The sequence below is a fragment of the Argentina silus genome (assembly GCF_951799395.1).
Source record: "Argentina silus genome assembly, chromosome: 5".
NCBI lineage: Eukaryota > Metazoa > Chordata > Actinopteri > Argentiniformes > Argentinidae > Argentina > Argentina silus.
The window spans coordinates 8,210,096-8,233,635 of NC_139659.1; the positions used below are offsets into that span (position 1 = coordinate 8,210,096).

The 23,540-nt window shown below is 46.0% G+C and overlaps 1 protein-coding gene across 1 annotated transcript in view; it reads right to left on the reverse strand.

Moving 5' to 3' along the window:
* Nucleotides 1-296: 296 nt before the first annotated feature.
* Nucleotides 297-23,540, reverse strand: part of unc5da (unc-5 netrin receptor Da) — a gene marked incomplete at both ends in the record, with an annotated part of 108,241 nt that continues 84,997 nt past the window's right edge. The window contains 14 exons of the mRNA XM_083669996.1: nt 297-486; nt 2,690-2,868; nt 4,072-4,236; nt 5,273-5,422; nt 7,895-8,125; nt 9,640-9,811; nt 13,384-13,468; nt 13,836-14,075; nt 14,193-14,342; nt 16,055-16,240; nt 17,654-17,686; nt 18,714-18,878; nt 20,232-20,399; nt 21,725-21,899. Coding sequence (XP_083526122.1) covers nt 297-486; nt 2,690-2,868; nt 4,072-4,236; nt 5,273-5,422; nt 7,895-8,125; nt 9,640-9,811; nt 13,384-13,468; nt 13,836-14,075; nt 14,193-14,342; nt 16,055-16,240; nt 17,654-17,686; nt 18,714-18,878; nt 20,232-20,399; nt 21,725-21,899 — 2,289 coding nt within the window. The remainder of the gene's footprint in view (nt 487-2,689; nt 2,869-4,071; nt 4,237-5,272; nt 5,423-7,894; nt 8,126-9,639; nt 9,812-13,383; nt 13,469-13,835; nt 14,076-14,192; nt 14,343-16,054; nt 16,241-17,653; nt 17,687-18,713; nt 18,879-20,231; nt 20,400-21,724; nt 21,900-23,540) is intronic.

Sequence of the window (23,540 nt, forward strand, 5' to 3'; positions counted from 1 at the left end):
CCTGTCTTGACAATCAGGCACAGGGAGTTGCACAGTAGCACAGTGCGACCCTCCACTAACAGATGTTAACTCCCAGTCAACGACACATACTGTAGCTTGGCTTCAAGCCTCTTCTTGTGCCCCTCAACCTGTCCTGTTCAGTTTGATAGAGGTTTGACTCCAGTAACCTCTTTTCCATTCAGTCCTCTTTTCCCTTCAGTCCCCCCCCTCCCGCTGGTTAGGTTGATTAGCTCCCCTGATCATTCTATAGTTCAACAGATTCCCTGTGGGTCCTCTGTGTTTATGTCCTCTTTATGTTAAGTGAACTCAGTGTCCAGCTCCTCAGTGCTGCGGGCCAGGGTTGTGGTCCTGGACGAGTGCACCTTGCCGATCTCCTCCAGAGCGCTGGCCAGAGAGTCCAGGTCTCCACTGTCCTGGTGTTGCGCCTCCCACAGACTCAGGATCACTGCCGATGGGCTCTCCTGGCGCGCAAAGTAACACAGGTTCCTAGCCAGGAGGGGGGGGGAGGGGGGGGGGGGGAGAGAAAGAGAGAGTGAGAATATACTGTTAATATACTGTTGTTCCCCTACAGTGAGAAAATGATTCACTGTACAGACTGTCAAGAGAGAAAGGACAGACAATTAATACAGTGTGGTGTACAGTGCAAAAATAACACAGGTTTCTGTACGGCAAGAGAGATGGGACCCTCTCCAAACACAGTATAGTGGCATAGTAAAGTTAAATTGATAATTCCCATGTAGTAAAATGTGTCTCCCTCACTGAATCATCTCACCATCAACTGCTATGGCTCCTCATATCCAGCAGATGGCACTGTTTAACCACAGTAGACCTCTCTTTCTCTGTATGAGGCCCCCTCTTCCCTCCCTCTCTCTCTCCCTCTCAGGCATGCTGATGCTCCCACACACCCAGAGAAACAATTGCAAAAATCAGCTTAACAAGGTAGAGACATTCTCATTACGTGGTGCTGGCGGCTTCGGCTGAGTAGAAAATCCTTCTCCATCCCTGAAACCCCCAATGTTTGTTTTCCGGCACAGTTGCTGGAAAACTATTCGATGCACAAGGAAATTCCTTGTCACACAGCTTATAGTGTGTCACAGTTTCTCTGTAAACTTTTACTCCCAGCTTCTCAAACCCGACGTAGATGAGAGAAGAGGATTCACTTTAAACGTTCCCTCTAACTGTGATGATTGACAAAGTTGGCTCCACAGAACCAAGACTCGATGTCTGAAAGTAGTTGATTATTGACTGTTTCTTCTTCTGCACAGGGAATAGTGCTCACCCATTATCAAACTACTAAACCCCCTAACAAATAACACTAAAAATAAGCAAATAACACTCTGGCAGCAAGCCCAGAAAGCCTGCGGTGGTGGAAGGAGGGAGGGAAGGAGGGAGGGAAAGCGGAGGAGGGACACATGCAGAGATCTCATTAATGAGGACAGTGTTTTAAAGGGGCAATCTGGGATTGGCACATCCTTTTTTTTACTTTTAAATTAATGATATATAGCCATTGATTTCTGAAGAATAGAACTTATAAATGGCAGTCTTATATCATCAGAACCCAAAATATAAGCTTGTTTTACTAGATTGTTTGCACAAACAAACACTGTATAGCTTCAAAACATGGTTATAACCATGATTCTAATCTCATGGATGGTCAGTCCTTGCATCCATCGCTCTGTCTATGAAACTGAGAGTGGTTACATTACCCCCACCTCTCAGCTGAGAGTGGTTACATTACCCCCACCTCTCAGCTGAGAGTGGTTACATTACCCCCACCTCTCAGCTGTAATAAGTAGCAGGGAGACCAGTTAGTTGGTGTTTAAATTCCAGATTCCACCTTTAATATGCGCTTACTGGCTCTCTCACAGCTAGAGTCTGAGCAGCTTGAGACCTTCCTTCTGTTTTATGTGAAAGCAGAATCTCCTCCAACTAGCGTGTGTGTGTTTTGCGTGTGTGTGTGTGTGTGTGTGTATGTGTGTGTGTGTGTGTGTGTGTGTGTGTGTGTATCTGTGCATGTGTACAGTATGTGTGTCTATGGTTGTGTGTATGTGTGTGTGTGTGTGTGTGTGTGTATGTGTGTGTGTGTGTGTGTGTGTGTGTGTGTGTGTGTGTGTGTGTGTCTGTGTGTGTGTATAGATCTATAATGAGATCAGCAGTGTGTAGCAGAGGCCTGGGCCCTGGTAGAGCTGGTTGGTAATAGGAGATAAGGACTGGCACAGTGGCTAAGGCCCAGATTAAAAGGCAACCCGTATGCAAATGCTGTGGGCACAGCTTTTAGGGAAATTGGGAGACAGCAGGAATGATGCATTCAATGTTTATCATTTTTGTTTTTCTGTCATTTCAAAGTGTGTAATTTGTCATCAAATTGACAGTGCCTGACAATTGATTTAGACACAGTGCTGTGTCATGCAGTGCCAGCATGAGTTCATTAGGCAAAACAAAATCCATCAGACTCCCTCTATTAAATGGATGTTACTCTTTAATGGCTGCCACATTTTAAAAATAGTAACAATTACATGGGCATAGCAATCATTATGACTTATATCTAATACACATATTATCAAGCAAAACACAGGTACGGGTCCCAGGTCTATACAACTGTATAGAGAGAATGTGGGATATGAGATGCAAGCCACTATCCTAGTTAGTTCAGATGTCTAGAGGTACCTGTAGACGCCAGTGGCCTCACCTGTCTATGTGGAGTTTCTGAGCCAGGAGCTGCCAGTCCTTCCCATTGGCGTTGGCCGTGTCAAAGGTGGCACAGATCCGCTGGCGGATGGACAGAGGGATCTTAAAGGCCCTGGACCCTGTCTGGGAGGTGATGGTGCAGTCCGACTGAGTGAAGAAAGGGACTACTTCTTTTTCACTCTAGGGGAGGAAACCATTGCAGGATAGACAAAGGGGTGTCAGGGGATCATAACAAAAACTGAAGAAAACACAGATATTACAGAGCCTCAATATGAAGACCAAGCTAATAGTATTCATCATAATAAAATGTATACTATCTGTAGTAGGAGTGTGCATCTTCCTCTTTCAGGACGGTAAGATACCTATGAAGATACATGAGCTACGATACGATGCAAGACGATATGTGTTTATATGGAACAAAAAAAACGTTACGATTAAATACGATTCGATTCAATTAGATTCGGTTATATTTCACCAACATTAAGTTACAAAAGAAGAGAATTTATGAAAGACATGGGGAGGACATGAGTAACAAATTTCTGTCTGTTTATCTGAGGTTGGCCCTTGTTGAAGAGAGGATAGTCTCAACATTTTAGCAATACCAATATTATGTTCCAACACCCAAAATTGAGCGTGTGACATGCATTTTAACCGAAGTATGAGTGATATTGAGAAAAAACATGTTTATGCATTTGCACCACGACTGGCGAATTGCTGCTACCTGTGGGGAAAAATGTGCCTTCCAAACTTTGTGTTTGAGATTAGGCACGTTGTAGATTGTCTCCGAGCCGTCAGACATTTTGATGTGCCTCAACAGTCTTCCCCTTCACGCATTGATTGACGTTACTCACATTCTTGGGAGTCAGCTTGCGTGAGGAGCTACGCTGATTCTCATCAGTGGCAGATGTTGGCTAGTAGTTTGTGAAATGTGAAATATGATTTTGATTTGTAGATCAGACGACTCAGCACTTTGTTTTATTTGATGATGAAAACTAAATCAGGGTAGTATGAGTGAATCGGTTTGTGATTTTCACCAATACATGCTGATTCAGATGGGGAAACGCATATTGATTTAACATTTGAATCAATTTTCCAATCTGTATCGGTGAATCATTACACCCCTAATCTCTACAGTTAACATAGAATTACACATCTTCAAAAAGAGCTTCATGAGGAGTGCCCTTCAGTGAAATCAGGAGACATTCACTCTAATAAGAGAGCCTATTAGCAACAGAGCACACCTCGCTACAGGAAGGACACACGTACATGTGCACACACACACACACACACACACACACACACACACACACACACACACACACACACACACACACACACACACACACACACACACACACACACACACACACACACTCCCCCTACCTCCACCACGGACGTGTAGACCTGGAGTATCTGCTCCTGACCTTTGACCTGGCGTACACTGATCTTACAGGAGAGCTGAGAGGAGGCGTGGCTGTAGCGCTCCAGGGAGAAGGCACACTGCAGAGGTCTCTGTTTACTGGCCCACACCTGAGCGAAGGAGAACTCCTGCAGAGGGACAGAGAGAGACACTCATTACAGTATGTGTCTAGTGCTGGATGACAGCACTTGGTAATTGCACTGCCCTTTTCCCTCTACTTCACCTGTTTCATGCTAATTAAAACCAGGTGAAGGGGCTATTTAGCCAATCAATGGTGTTATCTCATCAATTAGGCGGTGACATCAGCAGACCCTGGGGCCCTTGGGAAGATGGCATTGTGTACTTTGTATACAAGCAAACTCAACTGAAGAGAGGGAATGTATGTGTGAGTGTGAAGTGTGAAGTGTGAAGTGACTCCAGTGATGATGTTCACACGTCACATTTCTGTCTTCGGAGGTAAATGCTTCATCCTGTGCGATCTAGCGGGCAGTCAGTACCATAGAGAAGCACAGTTCACACATACTGTAACAGCTCTGAGTCAGCTTCTCCTGGGATCCTTCAAACACCACGATAACAGAGTAGAGCTCTGTGTGAATGAGAGCTTCTTGACATCCTCTCCTCTCCCTGACCCTCGCCACAGTCACACGCTGGCGCTCGCTGCTACACCAGAACCTTGTTGATATTCTGCAGCTAGCGCAGCGGCTAATTCTGTTAATAGGATGTCACTGGCAGGCGAAACATCACAGAGCAGCACAGAACATGAACTACGCAGACCCCTGGGAAGATAACCAAGTTTGTGTGTGTGCCTGGGAGTCATAATTAATTTTGGTGAGGCGTGTGCGCAGAGGAGATATCTAGCTAGCTCTGGTCTCCCACTGCTGTGCCCTTGCCGCAGTCCCTTGGCTTTGATGTGACCATGAAGAAGGGATGACGGTGGAGGAGAGGGCTGATGAAAGGAATAGCGATTGAAGAGAGGTTTGTGATGAAAGGGGTTTCAGGGTGGACAGGGATCAGGGACAGGGAGTCGTACTATGTGTGTGTGTGTGTGATAGTGGTCAGCAGAATCTGAGCAGGGGGACCACATGCATGCTCCTGTTCAAAGTAGAACGCTAATGCAGTGCAGAAACCGGGGGAGTTCTCTACAGGCACATCTCTAAGACGTACCTGGCAGGTGGTAAAAGGCTTGATGCTCCAGAAGAACTGAGGGACGTCCTGGATGGACACCTGCAGGCTGAAGGAGTTCCTCCTGAACAGCAGCGTTTTAGGCTCCTCCAGGAGACGCCCCCCCCTGCCACGTTCCCCCAACGCCACCTCCTGGGTTATGGCATACAGAGGGCAGGGAGAGGGAGGATTGGGGGAGGAGGGGGGAGAAACAGTGGACAGATAGTGAGGTAGAGAGGATGGATGAGAGAGGTAGAAAGAGGGGAGAGAGATTACAGATTAGGTCATACTCAGTTTGTGCATAAATTGTTAAATTTAAATATAAATTGTTAAATAAATTGCATAAAAGACAGGATTTTCACTTCACCGAGTACTGTGTAGACTGTGTAGATATGTAAAGTGGTAGCTACATTAATAGCAACCATAGCCTATCAACTCTTGAAGCCCCCCCCCCCCTCCCCCCTCACATTTCAAAAGGCATTGTGATGATCAAAACATGTGAAAGAGCTGAATTAAACAGCTCATGGGCAGATTAGGAATTCAGCTATGAAACCCATATTCCCTTCTGCAAGAAAAGAAAACCGAAGAATCGCTTGAATAGGATATTTCAGCCGCTTGAAATAATTACATTATCAGTTCACACTGAATGAATACCCCTAAGCAACAATCGAAAACACAAACAATAAAACATACAAAGCAAAGTCAGACAAAACAAACCCTAGCATCAAAACAACCAATAAACAAGGAAGCACAATACTCTAAATGAGTGTTTCAGTTGAATTCATCTAACTTGCATAAAGAAGGCACACAGACACAGAAATCATCTCCTGAATAGCGTTTGCTATTGATGATAGGACTTTTGTGATTTCGCGCTTTTTGGGTTTTCATCTGTGGGTATTGTTGTGGGCTCCTTTGGGAGGTTTGGGAGCATTAGTGTGTGTGTGTGTGTGTGTGTGTGTGTGTGTGTGTGTGTGTGTGTGTGTGCCATCTCAGTCACAAAGGGGACGGGAAATGGAAGGAGTGCAGGCCAGCCTTGATCGATTCCTGGCACACTATCACGGGGGAAATCATTTGTCGTATGAAGCGCAAACAAACACCACCAAAAAAGGACAAATGAACAAATAAGCATGGCAGAGTGACAGAGGGAATTGGCTGGTGGTACCCAAATGCAATTTCTCTCTATTCACATGCAAGTCCACCCTGACAGTGATGCCCAGAACCATAGCTACTCTAGTGAACCAAGCTTTGTCACATCACAACACTCTCTAGAAAACAACAGCCTCTCAGGGCAACTGTCAGGGGGATATACCACCTCACTGAATATATGAATGTGTGTGTGTGTGTGTGTGTGTGTGTGTGTGTGTGTGTGTGTGCACGTGTGTGTGTGTGTGATTGGGTGCAGACAAGAGAGAGAAAGGGGAATACATACATGATATGTAGAGAGAAAGTGAGAGTAAAGTGTGAATGTTTTAATGTGGTGCAGAGTGATAAAAACTGATTGGTAAGGTTCATTTGCAGCCTTGGCATCAAGTACAAGTCAATCCTCATACAATGGAAACATATGATAGAGGAGGAAATTTGGTTCTGCGTTTGTTTGACTCCACATTGTACGGACAAGGGCAGACTCTTCGCCGACAGGCTGACAATGTACCATACATTACTTCTTCACAGACCCAGAGTAGAAAAACATGATGTACCCTTCGTTGAGGATGCCCTATCTTTGTAATGTGTGTTCCAATACCCGTAACATGGAATGGAATGCTAAATCACTTTTAATTAACACACTGCAAATATTCAATTAAGCAAGAGAAGAAGGCAGGGGAGGCAACCTTGCAGCGTCTCTTTTCTTTGTAATTAAAAGTCCCTGTTCGTCTCCTAGTCATCAAGCATCTCCCAGTGGCTGCGTGACTGGACTGGTAGATCGTCAGTGGAGCGCGAAAATCAGACGGAAAAACCTCTTCTGGGCAAAACCACCAGCCACATCCACAACACACTCACGCAACCAGACACGTTTCCTCAGAAACCCTGAACGCAAATGCAGTTACCTGCAGAGGGCATAAAGGCACTCTATCTCTCTCACACGCACACGCACACACACACACACACGCACACGCACACGCACACGCACACGCACACGAACACACACACACACACACACACACACACACACACACACACACACACACACACACACACACACACACACACACACACACACACCTCCTTCCAGCCATCTGTCCTGTGTATAACCTTTGAATCATCCTTTCTCAAGAAGCTCCTCAGTCATTTGCGCTCTAGCACCCCTGCAGGCTAGAGGTGGGTCTCTGACATCCTGTCCCCTCACATACACTTTAGTGTCAACAGCTGCAGTATAATTGTGCCAATAACTCAGAAAAAACCCTCCTTTCCTTGTTCAGCAGACTGGTAGAGAAGCATGCATGTACTACTGTCTCACTATGTCAAGGCATCACTGCAATTTGCAAATGAGAACTAAACCATGGAATAGATTCCTGAATTCCTTGTAGAATCAAGGACATTTAAAAAAATAATAGAGTGTTCAAGAAAACTCTCCTCTCCTCCTCCTCCTCTTTCAACCCCTTCCTTCCTCTCTCCTCCCCTACTTACCTGGAATGCGTGCGGCGTGTCGTCCACACAGTACACCCTGAGGCTGTAGCCCAGCGGGTTGGTGTTGTCTGTGCTGCCGAACACAGCCAGCCTCAGCCTCTTCACCGCCTCCTGGCTCAGTGGCTCCCCCACCAGGGCGTAGCGGCCAGGACGCTCCAGCAGCAGATGGCAGCTCTGGGCCTCCAGCAGACAGTAACAGGACGTGCTCTCCTCCTCCACAGACATCACTTCCTGTCACATAGGAATACGCAGGGCAGGTTTAGATATGGCTGGCAGTGTGTGGCAACACCAAGACATCTACAGTCTGCATGCCATGATGAATGTTGGCTAAAGCATAAGCTGGAAGAGAGAGGAACCAAGGTTGGCTGTATGAGCCTGTTGAGACAAAAGGACAATGCATCCTGCAAGCAATACACTGACAAATGTGATTAACACAGGATAACAATTGTATGGATAGGCCATTTCACCTTCATTCTGTGCTCAATTCCCCTCCAAATCACCTATCTTACCGTAGCTGTGACCCAAAGGCCCTGTCTGCATTAGGCATCGTTAAGCCCTGTAAAGCCAGGCTGCATAATTTAGTGACCCACAGCCTCCTAAACCTGGCCCATTAGCACTGCAGCAGACATGAGGGATCTCTATTTCATAGCTCATCCCCGCCAGGCAGGAGAGCAGGCAGGCAGGCAGGCAGTGAGGGAGAAATGATGGAGTCAAACACCACCGCCGCAAAAACCTGCTGCAGCATTAACGGAAAAAAAGGAGAGAGAGAAAGAGAGAGAGGGGGGCCTTCCATCTCCTGTAATGTCACTAATTTCAGCGGTTCACATTTGTGGAGCCATTCTGCCTGAGATAAAGCCCTCATTATTTCACAATAACGGAGGCAGGTCACACCATAGGTTTTTTTTACGAGGCCGAGGCCACCGACACCTCACACTCTCTCTCTCTCTCTAGGGACATCTCTCTCTCTCTCTCTCTCTCTCTCTCTCTCAATCTCTCTTTATGTTTCTCCATTCCCCCCCCCCCCCCTCTCTTTGATAGCTCCCTTTTGTACAGCACGTCTCTTCTGGCAAATTACATCCTGTGTAAATGTCATAGGCAGTGAAAGAGCCGGTCTGGGAGAGCGTCACGGGCCCTCCACGGGCACAAAGACTCTGCAGCTCTGGGGTCACTCCGCCTCGATGAGGTCCCCGCCGCTTTTGATGAGGTTAGTTAAACATTAAAAGAACGTCTCAGATATGTCTGCTCTGCTGGGATGGAGGGATAAAATGGGGAGAGTGTGAGGGGATTGATGTCAGATCGCAGAACAAGTCCCTGTGAGGGTGTGAAGTAGCTATGCGAGGCAGAGTTGAAGGGCTTTTCAAAGGTGCTATGAATGCCATTCGAAGAGCTAGCAACGGAGGAGGACCACATAAGAGCAGAGAAAGGCTTTCATAGGCTTTCAGCACCTTTTATATCAGACCAGTGCCAAAATGCCTGGTTACTCTACTCGATTTAATTTCTTCAGCACTTTTTCCAGGTGCTCAAAGCACTGTACATTTGTGTGGGGGATCTCTCCTCATTAAATACAACCAGCCTGCATGACACCATGCCAGCCATTTTGTGCCTGAAAGCTACGTATTACACATCAAAGGGAGCTCAATTTGTTATCTATTATAATCCAAAATCAGCATTCTCTATCGAAGGCTTCATCAGGGGGCTTTGGCATGGTTTTCTGCACAGATATGTTTGAATGTGGTCTTACCCACCTCCCACTTGCTGTCCTGCATCTGCCTCTTCAGCCGGATGCTCCAGTTCTCAGCGGCGGCCTCTGCACAGTGCGCTATTGTCATGGCGACAGGGCAGGACAGGTCGAGACCCGGCGGGCCATAGGTGACCTCAGGGCCCAGCAGGATCTCCTGACCCTCCTCTGACAGAGTGCTGCAAACACACACACACACACACACACACACACACACACACACACACACACACACATGCGCACACGCGCACACGCGCACACGTGCACACACACACAGACACACACACAGTCAGATTCTGATACTGCATATGAAAACCACAATGGGTCTACCCACTGATCTCACACAGACACATGGCGACTCACAAACATGAACATCAGGATAGGTTTAAAGAACACAGATACTTAAAATGAAGACATGACTGTCCTCTCACACAGTGATGGACAGAGAAGCATAGCCATCAGGATGGTGTTGTGTGCACACTACAATGGGCTGTCCTGCTATCAGTATTTACCAGACATTTGAACCACAGAGAGACCAGTGGAATTGGATGTGGTTGTGGCCTCACAATCACAGACACATACATGATCCATCTGAAAACAGCTAACAGAGACATACAGATAAGATAAGATTCAAGAGTTGGGACTAATGGACTGGCGGCCTGGGAGAGGACAGGCTAGCTCGAGTGTGAGGCTTGTGGGTTGATGGTGCGTTTGAAGCTTGTTTTGATGAGGGCAGTCTGCACAGTGAAAGATTAAGGGGGCCTGTGCTTGGCTGGAGGCCGGAGGCCGATCGACCGGGGCCGCCATAAATCCTGCAGCAGGCCGAGGGCTTTCACAGTGGGAATGTAGTCCCACTGTCACAGGACCAGACTGGTGTTTCCTCAGCAGGAGTCTCTCTCTCTCTCTCTCTCTCTCTCTCTCTCTCACACACACACACACACACACACACACACACACACACACACACACACACACACACACACACACACACACACACACACACACACACACACACACACACACACACGCACGGCTGTTCTCTGTGAAACATCAGTTCAGCATGCACTTTATATTGAGCACACACACAGTCAGAGGTCAATGCTCTCACCATAAGTTTCTGAGCAGTTTGAGTTGTTAAGCTTTTGTTAATTACCACTCTGTTGTTGACTGCCTGTTCAGTCTCTCCCTTTGTTACAATGGAAGCAATCAACAATAACAAAATTAACAGGGGGTTGTGATCTTCTGTCAAAAAATGAAGAACACATCCTAACAACGTTCAAACTATGCAGCTGTGTTGTTGTGCAATCAGCCCCAGGCACCAGAGGAACAGCAAGGTTACCTGCAGATTGGACTTTGGTAATTAGTCTGATAGTGACTTTGAAAAAGCAATGTTTTCATAAATAAATGTTTTCAAAGAGAAACTGAGAGCAAAGTATAATAAAACAGTCTCACTGTTGTATTTCTCACTGACATCTCAAGAACAAAGATACTCAACTCACTTATTCTATTACATTTGTTAGAGGTGGGATCAGCTAGTGTGGGTGTTGGGTCATTGATAATAATGAGTATTTTTTTAATGTTTACTAAGTGTTTTAATGTCTGAGTGTCTCTGGGTTAACCTCTGAGAGAGATGTTTGAGATCAAACTGCTGCAAACTCTAATCAACACTCCTCCGTTCACCCTCTTTCACCCACGGGCTCTCCTTCAATCCCACTCATCCTGACACTCTCACCGTCTTTCTTTCACACTCTTCTGTCATACACTCTCCCGTTCACACCATCTCTCATTCACACTCTGTCACAGATACGTGTGTGTGTGTCTCCTGAGAGGCTGACTCTCGCAGTGGTGAGCTGTTGACCTTGTGTTGAGTCTACGGCCTGTATCACACGTGCAGTGGGTGGGGAGATGGTCTGACAAGCACAAGGCTGCCATCAGACAATAACAGCGCTTTAAGGGCTGGGCTAACACCCTCTGGGACTTGTCTTTAGAAGAAAAATCAACAACCTTGGATGTCAAACAATGAACGCTATTACCCTCAAAAGAAACTGACAGAGGTATTGCGGGAATAGGACATTGTTAGCTCGTATGCTAAAGTGATGGTGTTACCTGTGGGAGCTTAAAGCGAAGTCATTGTCACATTACAAGGATAGCTTTGCAAACTACCTCTGCTACAGACACACAACATTGAAAAAGCGGAAAACAACATGTTATGTTTTGGATGGGCTCCTTCTAACTCCCATCATTAAAAGTTTGAAGTCAACTCAGCCTTTCTAACTTTTGGTGTTAGGGAACTGTTATCATATCCGTTATTGCGATTGCTCACCAGGAGCTCAGACTCTCCTCCTTCAAGGCGGCCTTTGCCAGTATGAGAGTTCAGAGACACAAAGAAGCCTAGAGAGGCCCAGAGGAGAGATGGAGCCTCTCCTCAACACCTGAATCTGAGGCAGAGCTGATCGATTCCTATTCTCCGCCATGGAGAGCGCCGTCTTATGTAGATGGCCTGGCTCTGAATGGGAAGAATAGATCCAATTTCTCCCTGGGTCTCTGCAGCTGTCAAAAGATAGGCTGTGAGTGACAGCTCAGCGGTGCTCTGCCCCTGCGGCTCCTGAGACGCCAGCCAGGGAAGTAAACACCATCAGGCTTATCGGAGCAGAGCAGGAACCCTGAAGGTGGGGGCGCGGGTGAGTTTGGTGGAGTCTTTAGAAGAGTACACAGCATAGGCCGTCCAGTACTAAGCTCTGAGGCATAACCTAAATATGACCTTTGATCTTTATCTCTAACCATCAGCCACCAGGATCCCTGAGGAGGTAGTGGGGGCTAGGTAATGTGTGTGTGTGTGTGATGGCAGGTGACATGGCATGTTACTTCTTCTCCACCCTCAAAAGTTGAAATCCATTTCTGCGAGGGGCCGGGTTCACCAGGTTGTCAGAGTGACATATAACTTGTTGACATGTTGTCATACAGACACGTTGAGATGTTTGAGATGTTTTATTTTGGTCTCTTTGAAACTACCAAACAGGTCCAAAAACAAACTTCTGGTGGGGAGAAACTTTTGGAATAAAGAAACAGAAGCTCTTGTAATAAAGTCAGCAGCATTCCATATCTTATGAATGACTCTAATCTGTTGTGCCATTTTGCTCTTTGAGTAATAGCTTTGTGAAAGTCTTGACAGCTAAGTCACGGCAATGGGCTATTCATAGCTGGCAAGAGTCCAGGACTTTCTGTCTGTCTTGTTCAATCTGTCTGCATGCTAAATCAGTTTAGATATCCCTTAACCTGAAGACTTTAACACTCACAGCTTTTAACCAGTCACCCAAGAAGAAGATGGTGTCAGGTTAAGGGTAGAGACACAAAACAGGTGCCCAGAATGGAAGGGTGCGTCTCTGTCTGCTGAGTCAGTCACTTAGGGCCATGCTGCATTCTGCAGGGCTGTGTCTGCAGCTGCCTGCCAGTTTCTGACACATCATGTCCTCCCCTGTAGAGTGTGCAAGATTAGCTAGGGCCACACGCTGAGAGGAGTGTGTCAGTGTGTGTAGGCGTCTGTGCATCTCTGTATGTGTGTGTGTGTGTGTGTGTGTGTGTATGTGTATGTGTGTGTGTGTGTGTGTAGAAGAGAAAAATGGAAGTGAGGGGGGAGACACATACATGATGAGGCAAAGGGATATATGAGAGATGGAATGAAATGGAGTGAAAGAATGAACATGAAAGCACTAAAGGAAGGCAGGCTTGTTCTTTGTGCCATGTCTCTCACCTGCTGTCCTCCTGGTTGATGATCATGTACATTTCCCAGGTAGTGTCCTCAGCAATCCCCCCTTGGGGCACCAACAGACTGACTCCTATCGAGAGAGGATCACAACAGCTGATAAATAGACACACACACACGCACGCACGCACGCACGCACGCACGCACGCACGCACGCACACACGCACGCACGCACGCACGCACACACACACACACACACAGAGAGAGAGGTGACGGCCAGGTAAGGCCCTCAGGGACTCTTAAATCAATGCTTGAGTGTATAACACAACAAAATGTGTTAAAAGTGAAGGGGTCTGAATACTTTCTGAAGGCACTGTGAGTGAGTGCTTGTAGAGTATGAGTTAATATGTGTGTAAGTGAATGTGTGTGTGCATACATACAGTATATGGCTATATGATGGAAACAGAAGAGGAGTGTTGACTAAGTGTCCAGGTCCTCACCTGTATTGGGCACCACCAGCCTGCCTCCTGCGTTTCCAAACACCCCTGCAGTCCTGAGCTGAGGTCTTGATGGAGTGGAGGGGGCGTGTGGGTTGAGGAGGCTCTTCTCCCGCCTGCCCAGGGTGGCCTCCACCCCACTGTAGTCCGGAGCCAGCCCCCTGGGGAAGGTCTGGGGGTGGGAATTGACGTGGTACTCTGCCCTTTCGGCCACACCGAGAGACACCATAAAGGAGCTCTGACCTGGGTTTTTGAATGTGCTTTATTCAGTTCACAATACATAATAGAGCGTAATATACAATACTGTTTAAGGACGAATACGCGGGCAAAATAAGAACATTGTAACATATTGACTCTGACCTTTGACCTTGAGGTCGGGTAAGGGGTCGAAGAGCGAGGGCTCAGCCATCAGTTCCTTGTCCATGGAGTCCTGGAAGCAGATGGGGCTGGTGTAGGTACGCGACATGGTCAGGTCTGGCTGCATGGACGAGTTCATCAGAAGGGGATTTCCTGGATGGGACAAAGAGAGACACACAATGCCACCTCGCTTTTCAATACACCTATGGGATGTCAATTAAAGCCATGGCAACAGTAGGTCCCAGTAACATACATTTCCAAAATTTCCATCCTCATCATGGTAACACAGGGTGCCAAAAACACCTCACCATGACAACGGAGGTGCCACAAAGTCCTAATCAAGGCAAAAGAAATGTAACAAGCTCCTCTCCATAGCAACAAGGGTGGGAGGTGAGGGAATTAAGGATGGTTGGTGGGGGGGTGGGGGGGGGGGGGGTTGGAGGGATTGAGGTTCTTCATAACTTCATGCTTTGAGTGTAACTCTTATTTCACAGAGAGAGAGTTACGCTGAGAGTAACTCAAAGATACTCAAAATAGACGTGAAATTGTGCACAAAAGCTTAGTAAATAGTTGAGCAGATGGGGAAAATGAAACAAGATGGGAGTCTAGATCTTCACATCATCATCAAAGAGAGCAGATCATAGCACTGTGCAAGTAGTTAGCTCTTTTAACATTGGATTTCAATCCAATTCCCCTGAACGGGGAAAATATTGTGTGTTTGACTACAAAAGGGAACTACGGGGGGGTTGCAATGGGTAAGAATATAGAAATAAGAAATATCCACACATGTTTGTTCCAACATGCAATTGTTCTCCCAAGAGAGAGAAGTATTTCAACAAGCCTAGATCGACAAGAGACTCAATCAAGCGAGTGACGATGTAACAGATTGCTATTAACGACAGAGGAATGCGAGGGTGGGCGGCTCCGAGGACTGGTTTTATTATCCAATTAGCATGTCTGTAAAATCCCAAGCCTCTGAATACGACCATGAATATAGACACACCAGGGGAAATGTTTCAATAGGGCAGAGCGACGTGAGACCATGGAGGTGACAAGCTAATATATTATACCTATCAGTGTCAATCAGCCCTGGTCTGACTCGATGGATAGGAGAGCTGTGTGTTAGCGTGACTGTATTAACCCCAGCCTCTGGAAAGGCACAGGCCCAAATCACAGCTTTCTCCCTCCTGCGGTGTGATCAAAACTGTGATCACTTTATCACTCCTTGCTGAGGGGGCTGTCGTCACAGAGACCCAGAGTGTCATGAAAATATGTCTCCATCTGTCGAGCGAAAATCTGAGATCTTTCCTCATGACAGAAGACTGCAGATGCTCCATTACTATGACTGTGTAAATTTAGGGGTGAAGGGGTGGGAGGAGTGAGTGTGTGTCTGCTTGTGCGTGTATGTGCATGTGTGTGTGCGTGCGCATGGATGTGCATTTGTGCGTGCGTGTGTGTGTGTGTGCGTGAGTGTGTGCCAAGTGAGACAGTGAGAAATGGGAGCTGTGTCTGGTCTCTGTGCCCTGAAAGAGAGAGGGAGACACACTGATCATTTACACAGTATTGCAGTTACCCCACCGTGTCACTGGGCACACTGCAGATGACCTTGGTGAACACAAGGACTCAAACTAAATGAAAAATGAAGAAATTAAACAAACATCGATTGGGCGGAGAGCATACTGCAACCAAGGACGTACAGGCAGTCACACCTCGTGAGCTTCAGTTGGGCCTCAACAGTGTGTACGTGTGCTCGTCTACAGCAGTGTCTCTTCAGTAATGTGTGTGTGTGTGTGTGTGTGTGTGTGTGTGTGTGTGTGTGTGTGTGTGTGTGTGTGTGCGTGCGTGCGTGTTTTCCACTGGCTCACCTTGGCGGGCGGTCTTGAAGCTGAAAGACTGAAAGCCTCCTGTGAGGGCAGAGGAGTCGATGACGTCCACGCCGTACTCACTCTGGTTCCTCCGATAGAGAGTGACCGCTATTATCAGTACCACCACCGTCACCACCCCCGCCGCCAGGCCAGAGTACAGGGCCACATCACTACTGCCCTCCAGACCTGAGACAGAGACAGATACAGAGAGAGAGAGAGAGAGAGAGAGAAAGAAAAGTTAATTTTGCTTTGCTTAAGTTGTATCTTAAGTTAAGATCTCTTACATGTAACACATACTTTGTGTGATTCACACACACCCACGTCCCTGGTGTTGCCAAAACCTGTAATTTCTTTCACCTTAAAATGTTCACTCTTCAATTAAAAAACTGGAAGAGAGGTTTAGGTTTATTTTTTTCCCCCCAAAGTGACAAACAGCCCATATAGAAGAGGAAGATTTCCTCTGTAGAAGTTTAGAAAGTTTTCAGGACACTCCCAGGTTTCAAACTGCTTTTTCTGGCTCTATTGTTTTCTATTACCTGTCTCCTCCTCACACCCCTGGTGCTGCGATTGGTGCTCCATCCCCATCCAGGGGTGTTAAGCCACTAATGAGGAACCTCGGAAGGAAGCGATTATAATCAACCCAGCACCTGACTGTCATTTCAAACACGGCTTGGCTCTGGCATTGGGAGGCCCTCTGCGTTCCACTGGGATAATGTGACAACAGCAATTCATTAAATTAGCTCATCGGAAATGATTACCTTCTATCTGGTCCCACCAGTATGCCACAATCCAACTACTAAAAAAAGGAAGGGAAGCAATAAAGTGCTCCTAGCTTAGCTTGTTCTCCAAAGATAATGAGATCTCCACAGCAATGTTGTTGGCTGTGAAAATCACTAAGTAGCCTGAAGCTCAAAAAAGGAGCATTCGCCAAAATATGCAAGGCAGCATTAGCAGCTACAGCGGCAGGTTAATTGGGGGCTCAGGAAGTTTTGGCAGACAGACGCGTATGTTTTTTTTCCCCTTTCTGACAATCCAAAAAATAAACCCCCTCTGAAAAAGACAGACATTGTGGAGAAATACGAGGAACAAAAGATATACCGTAGTTTGGAGGTAATTAGCATTCAAAAGACTTTTTTTATGGCAAGATATTGATTGAAACAGTGTTTATGATGAGATATACAGTAGTAGGCCTTTCACTGTACCGTGAAAATAATGGTATGAGTGGTGGAGTACAGGTGTTTGGATTAAGGGAATGCTGTTTACCAGGATAATGATGGTAAGTGGATGATGGGGCACAGTTTAACCGTGGCGTTAGTGGTAATAATGATATTGGACATATTGTTAGGGTAATGTTAGGGTAATGTTAGGGTAATGTTAGGTGTTAGAGGTGTTAGAGGGTTAGAGGTGATGGTGTAGCAATGTTTGGGTTGTTGTGATGGAATAGGAATTACTGGGCTAAATTGTGGTGTAATAAGATATTGGTGTGTGTGTGTGTGTGTGTGTGTGTGTGTGTGTGTGTATGTGTGTGTGTGTGTGTGTGTGTGTGTGTTTGTGTGTGTGTGGCAATGGTGGGGAGAGGAACCCAAAAAAGGAACTCACCCTGTGGCTTGGCGTCGTGTAGCAGCTTTCGATCTGCAAAGACACAGAGACACCATGTCAGTGTGAAGGCTTCAATATTATTTTTTATAGTACTACAGTGCGTGACTCACTCTACGTTTCTTAGGAGCACTTTGATGTGTGTGTGTGTGTGTGTGTGTGTGTGTGTGTGTGTATGTGTGTGTGTGTGTGTGTGTGTGTGTGTGTGTGTGTGTGTATGTGATGTGAGAGTGGGATTGGCTCAGTTCTAGGACTCTCTATCTCCCAGGGAGTGTGAGAATTGTGGATTGATCTGTAGAACATGATAAGCCTGATTATCTTTCTGCCTCTCCCTCAGGGAGGGTAAAAACAGAGGGATGATTACAAAATGACATCTGACGGAATATTGGCATCATAAGAATGAAAAAGTATGCCTTTCACTTGGGCCTGTCAAAACACATGCCAGATACTGTATGTCTTCCACTACTTAGCACTTTAAGGATGAATTTGGCCAAACTATTTCTTATGTTGAAACTGTGTATTTCACTGATGTCAGTCACCACAGTACTGTTTTGATAATGATTATGATATTAAGTCAGTGTATGGCCCCTGGTCTGAGCATTGATTACTAAATGTCCAAATGAATATTACATTAGTTTGAATAAAGACAATTATTTTGATGATGTGAGGATGATAATGGTGATGACCAAATTACTAAACTGATAAAGAGAGTGTATAAAAAGGGTGTCCACGATGATGAAGATGATGATGATGATGATGATGATGATACCAGATAGTACCAGTACTGACAGTGGATTGGGGAATTATAATGATTCAAGATTCAAGATTCAAGATTCTTTATTTGTCACGTGCATACAAGTATACAGTGAAATGCAAAAGTGACAGTGCCACAGAGTAGTGCAACAATACAATAGTTTTAAAATACAATAAAATAAAAATAGAAGTACTAAAAAATATACAGTATGGACAGTATAAACAATATGAACAGTATAACCAGTAAGCATATAAGTAAGCAATATAAATAGCAGATGGATGATTATGTGTGTGCATATGTGTTACTTACTCTGTGTACAGAGGCCGCCAGTGCAGTTCTCGGTGGCCAGCGCAGCCCCGTCACAAAGATGCCCCCCATGTTTTGGCTCTGGGGCTGAACACTCCCTGCTTCGCTGCCGCTCACACTCTGTGCTACACACTGTCCACTCGCTCCACACGCCCCAGCCGCCGTCCACTGTGAGGTTTAACACACACACGCACACACACGCACACACACACACGCACACACGCACACGCACACACACACACACACACACACACACACACACACACACACGCACACACGCACACACACACGCACACACGCACACACGCACACAAGCACACATACACATACTGTATATAATATTGATTACCAGAGCCTGCAAACAGCTGAGTGGACTAACACACATACTGTAGTTGGGTAACAAAAGTGCCCGACATCAGTCCAGAAATTAGTCTGCGGTTTATGAACCTTACAGTACATAACACTTACTAAAGACCGGCTCTATAGCCAACCTTACAAAACCTTCTTTTCTCCAGGGTCCACAGTTGAAAAGACCATGTTCTGCCCTTGTGCTCGCCACATGAAAGACAGTTTGCTTTTGTCTTGTTCCATCAAGTCATCTTTCCACCTTAATGACTCCATAGGCTTTCAAGGTTCTCCTTTCCCTGCTAATCTAAATGCAAATGCTGTGTTTGCGCTCACGCACACACACAGAGAATCCCTTAGAAGCGAGCAAGCCAGCGAGTGTTTTGCGAGGACTGTGAGATTGTGTTTGCGTCAGAGCCCATGCCAGATACGTTTTTCCCCAACATGACGAGCGTTTCCCTTGTGATTGGTACGGCTGCTGAAACCATCAATTTAGCCCTGTGTGGAGGCGCACTTGGACAGTGCAGATTACACAGCAGGTCTGATAACTGCTCCTTGCTTGTTCTCTCTCCCTAGCTCTCTCTCTCCCTCCCTTTCTTTCTCGTTGTGAGGGCTATTTTCTATCGTTCTGTCATATTCCCTAACTTTAGTTGGCTGTCCCCTGCCTTTCTATTTTTCCCCCTCTTTCCTTGTATTCTCTCTCTGTTCACACTCTCTCCATCTTCCCCTCTCCCCTCTCTCTTCCTGCCTTTCAGAGGGGCAATTCATTACATTTCAGAAACAAAACACTGTCAGTCTCTAAAATGGGGTCAGACGATGCATTTATAAAAACTGTTTGAAGGGAAATTACCCTAAGCACAGTAGGGACGGCAGCCTTCATCTCCTGGGTGAAGGCTTTCATAAATACAAATGCACCAGCAAATAATGCATCCCCCCCCCACGACGCACAGGGTCTCCTAATCCTGGTCGTGCGGACCCCCAGGGGGGAACATCTTCGTTCTAGTCTGACACCAACACACCTGATTCAATTCATCTAAAGTGAGGATAATTTGTGTCATCAGATGGGGCTAGAATTTAAATGTGCACCCCTGTGGGTCTTCTCCCTCAGGATTAGGAAACCCTGTGGGAGATGTGTTTTGTTGTGGGGATGCATTAGACAGCATTAGACAGGCTTACCTGGGCAGAGTGCGTTACAGGTGCTCTTCTGTACAGACATGCCCTCACAGAACGCACCCCCATTGAGTGGCGCAGGGTTGGTGCAGGTACGAGAGCGCTTTTGAACCCCCCGCCCACAGCGTACGTTACAGGGGGACCAGTCTGTCCACAACGACCAACCTCCATTCACTGGAGCGAGGGAGAGGGAGCGGAAGAAACGGGTGTTATGAGTAACATGACAGCACAGGCAAGAGCAAAACACTTCCAACAATATGAATGTTGGCCTACTTTCTCACACACACACACACACACACACACACACACACACACACACACACACACACACACACACACACACAGTAAAGTTAAACAGAAGGCAGCTGAAAAACATGTTCCATCAGGGTTCAAATGAAAGCCTTATGAGGAAAAACCAAAGAGCTGTCGGGGAGGTGATGTTGCTTGCTACTCCATCCCCCTGCCTCAGATGTGCTGGCTTAAATAACATTCAGTGATTGACTGATGATGACTTCATTTATCACCAGAATAAAAGAAAACTCTGCTGTCTGAAAATACACTCTACTGTATCTGTAGGCTGTGAGTTCATTAGCACGACTGAAGGGTTTCAACAGGTATGCTGAAAAAGCAAAAGAACACTGAATTTGTTACCACTCTCAAATTCAGTATGGAGGTTTTTTCTTTGCTAACACAAAGGAAGCAGCATGACTATGTATGAGAGGTAAAATTAAATAACAAAAGAGACACTAAATGTAAGACTTCTTGTGAGGTTAATTAAAGAGATTTCCTGCAGTGTTCACAATCCAGTAGAGTTAGCATCGTACTACCACTCTACATCTGCTCTCTCATTCCAGATGCCTTAAGGGCTGTGAAACCACCAGTAACAGGCTCTCGTGCCCTCCAGCCACACTCAACGCTAGGTGCGTTAGTGCTAGCAGATAAAGGCTGAGGAGCTTTGACAGCTCATGTTTTTTTTGCTCATGTTTTTGTGTTGTTAATACATTGTGTTCACATCTCAGTTCAGTTTTTTTTTACACAAGAACTCCTTCATGACCTGCACATCACAACAAAATGAGAAAACACATTGTACAGTATATGTTTTGAGCATATGTTTTGAGCACACCCACTACAAAATACAGTAATTGGAGGAAATACATTGACAGGATACAGAAAACATTGTTATCACATCTGTGTGATGAGAGAGGAGTTTGGAGTGACATTGTTGTGGTACTTTTCAAGTAACTGTAAAACTACAAAAATAACAGCAATCATATTTTAACAAGACAGGCTGAATAAAAGAGTGACTGAATAGAGGGAGACGGGAAGAGATGAAGCTTTGAAATACTGCAGAAATATTTAATAGTTGTGTGTCAATATAGGAATGTGTTTAAAAAAACACATCTATTTTGAAAAAGCAGGTGTTTGGTAACAGCAGGGGAGAACTGATTTGATTAGAATGGTGAAAAAAAGGAGTATGTTGTAGAAGTGTGTTGTCTTACCAAAGACCACCACGGCTGCGGTGTTACTGCGTCTCTTGGCCACGATGTTGCTGGCCAGGCAGGTGTAGTTCCCTGAGTCAGACAGCCGAGCATCAGAGATGATCAGGTTATGGTCCGCTCGGGTGTCGATATTCCCGTCAGAGCTCACTGGCTCCTCATTCTTCAGCCATTCCACCTGTCAGAGCACAGAATGACACATTTTGAGTGAAATCCTCAACCTGTCAGACCAACGAGCAAAAGTTGACCCAGCAAGAATCATAATCACTTCAAATCCATCCATTGATAGAGTAGTAAAACCATCCAATCCTCCCATGGTAAGAGAGCCATTGGACAGGTGATGATAGCTGCTAAACTGAGAAAGTCAAAGACAGGAAGTGAGGCTTGCACCCAATTCACTCCACACTATTGCATGGAAACACGTTTACTGCCTCATAACACTGTTTGAGAATGCCACATGTACTCCCTCTATTGACAAGCTAGTACTCCCTCTATTGACAAGGTAGGTGGTGGCGAGGCTTTCATCATTTTAATATTAAGAGAGTTATACTCGACATGACTCACAACATCCCCTCAACCAATCAGAGTGGAAGATTTCAGCAGGTCACACACTCCGACCATTACCAATTCAGCAGCCATGTTGGGTTTGAAAGTAATTAGGAATTACAAACTAAGGGTCGCTCCACTGATGCTCCGCTGTTCGCATGGCTGGCCCTGTAAATTGCAATAAATGTACCGTTGGCTGGAGGTTTTCAATGATAGCGACTAGTCACGGTGTGTGTGTGTGTGTGTGTGTGTGTGTGTGTGTGTGTAGTGGAGGGGTTGCACGGCTTGATTTATGACTGTGTGTTTGAGTATTAAAAACTCTCCCCACTGGGAGCCCTGTATGTGTGTGTGTGTGTGTGTGTGTGTGTGTGTGTGTGTGTGTGTGTGTGTGTGCTGTCCATGCGCCAGGGGAATACCAGAACAACCAGCACACAATCTCAGAGATTGCTTTGCTCTTTTGCAGTGCCCTGAAAGAAGAATGCAAGCTGGGAAATCAATAAATCAAGAGTCATGTTGTCACAAGTGGCTTTTTTCGCCTTTTGATGGCGAGAGAAGTCTTTCATCATGTGCCTTTAATTTCACTCTTTTCACAGTTCTGCTCGAGAGCATTCAGAGAAACTGTGCTGGTGGGCTCCCCTGCTCTCTCTTGCCCTCCCTTCCTCTCTCTTTCTTTCACTGTTCAGTCTTTTTTCTAGCCTTCAATGCCTAATCAACCCCCATGTCGCCTTTCCACCTCAATTCTTTTTTTAACACTGCCATTAACAACATCCACCCAACTCCACAAGGGTCAGTCTCAACCTGCTACACTGGAAATTAAAGAACTTGTGGTTCTTTTTTAATTCATCAAACCACAAGTTAAACAGTTACAGTGTTTCCACTAGGCCATTTCTTGTTATTATTCATTATTTTTCACTTTCTCTTTCTAATGACTACATTTTCTTTTAGCTCTTCTGGCCTCTTTGTCTCTTTCTCTCTGATGTTTCTGCTTTCATTAAATTATCTCTCTCCTTCTATCAATCTCTCTCTCTCTCTCTCTCTCTTTCTCTCCCCCTCATACACATACTCCCCCTCTCACTCTCATACCCCCTTTCTCTCACCTGCCCCCTCCCTCTCTCCCCTATTCTCTCTGGATAAGCAGTGGGCAGTGTAAACCAGGACTGTGATTTGCATCCCGTGTCCTCCTTGAGTCTAAGAGAGATGCATGCAGTGATGAGAACGCATAGGGACGGTCTGAAATGAGCCTGATAGGCCCGTGCCTGGAGAGGAATGGAAA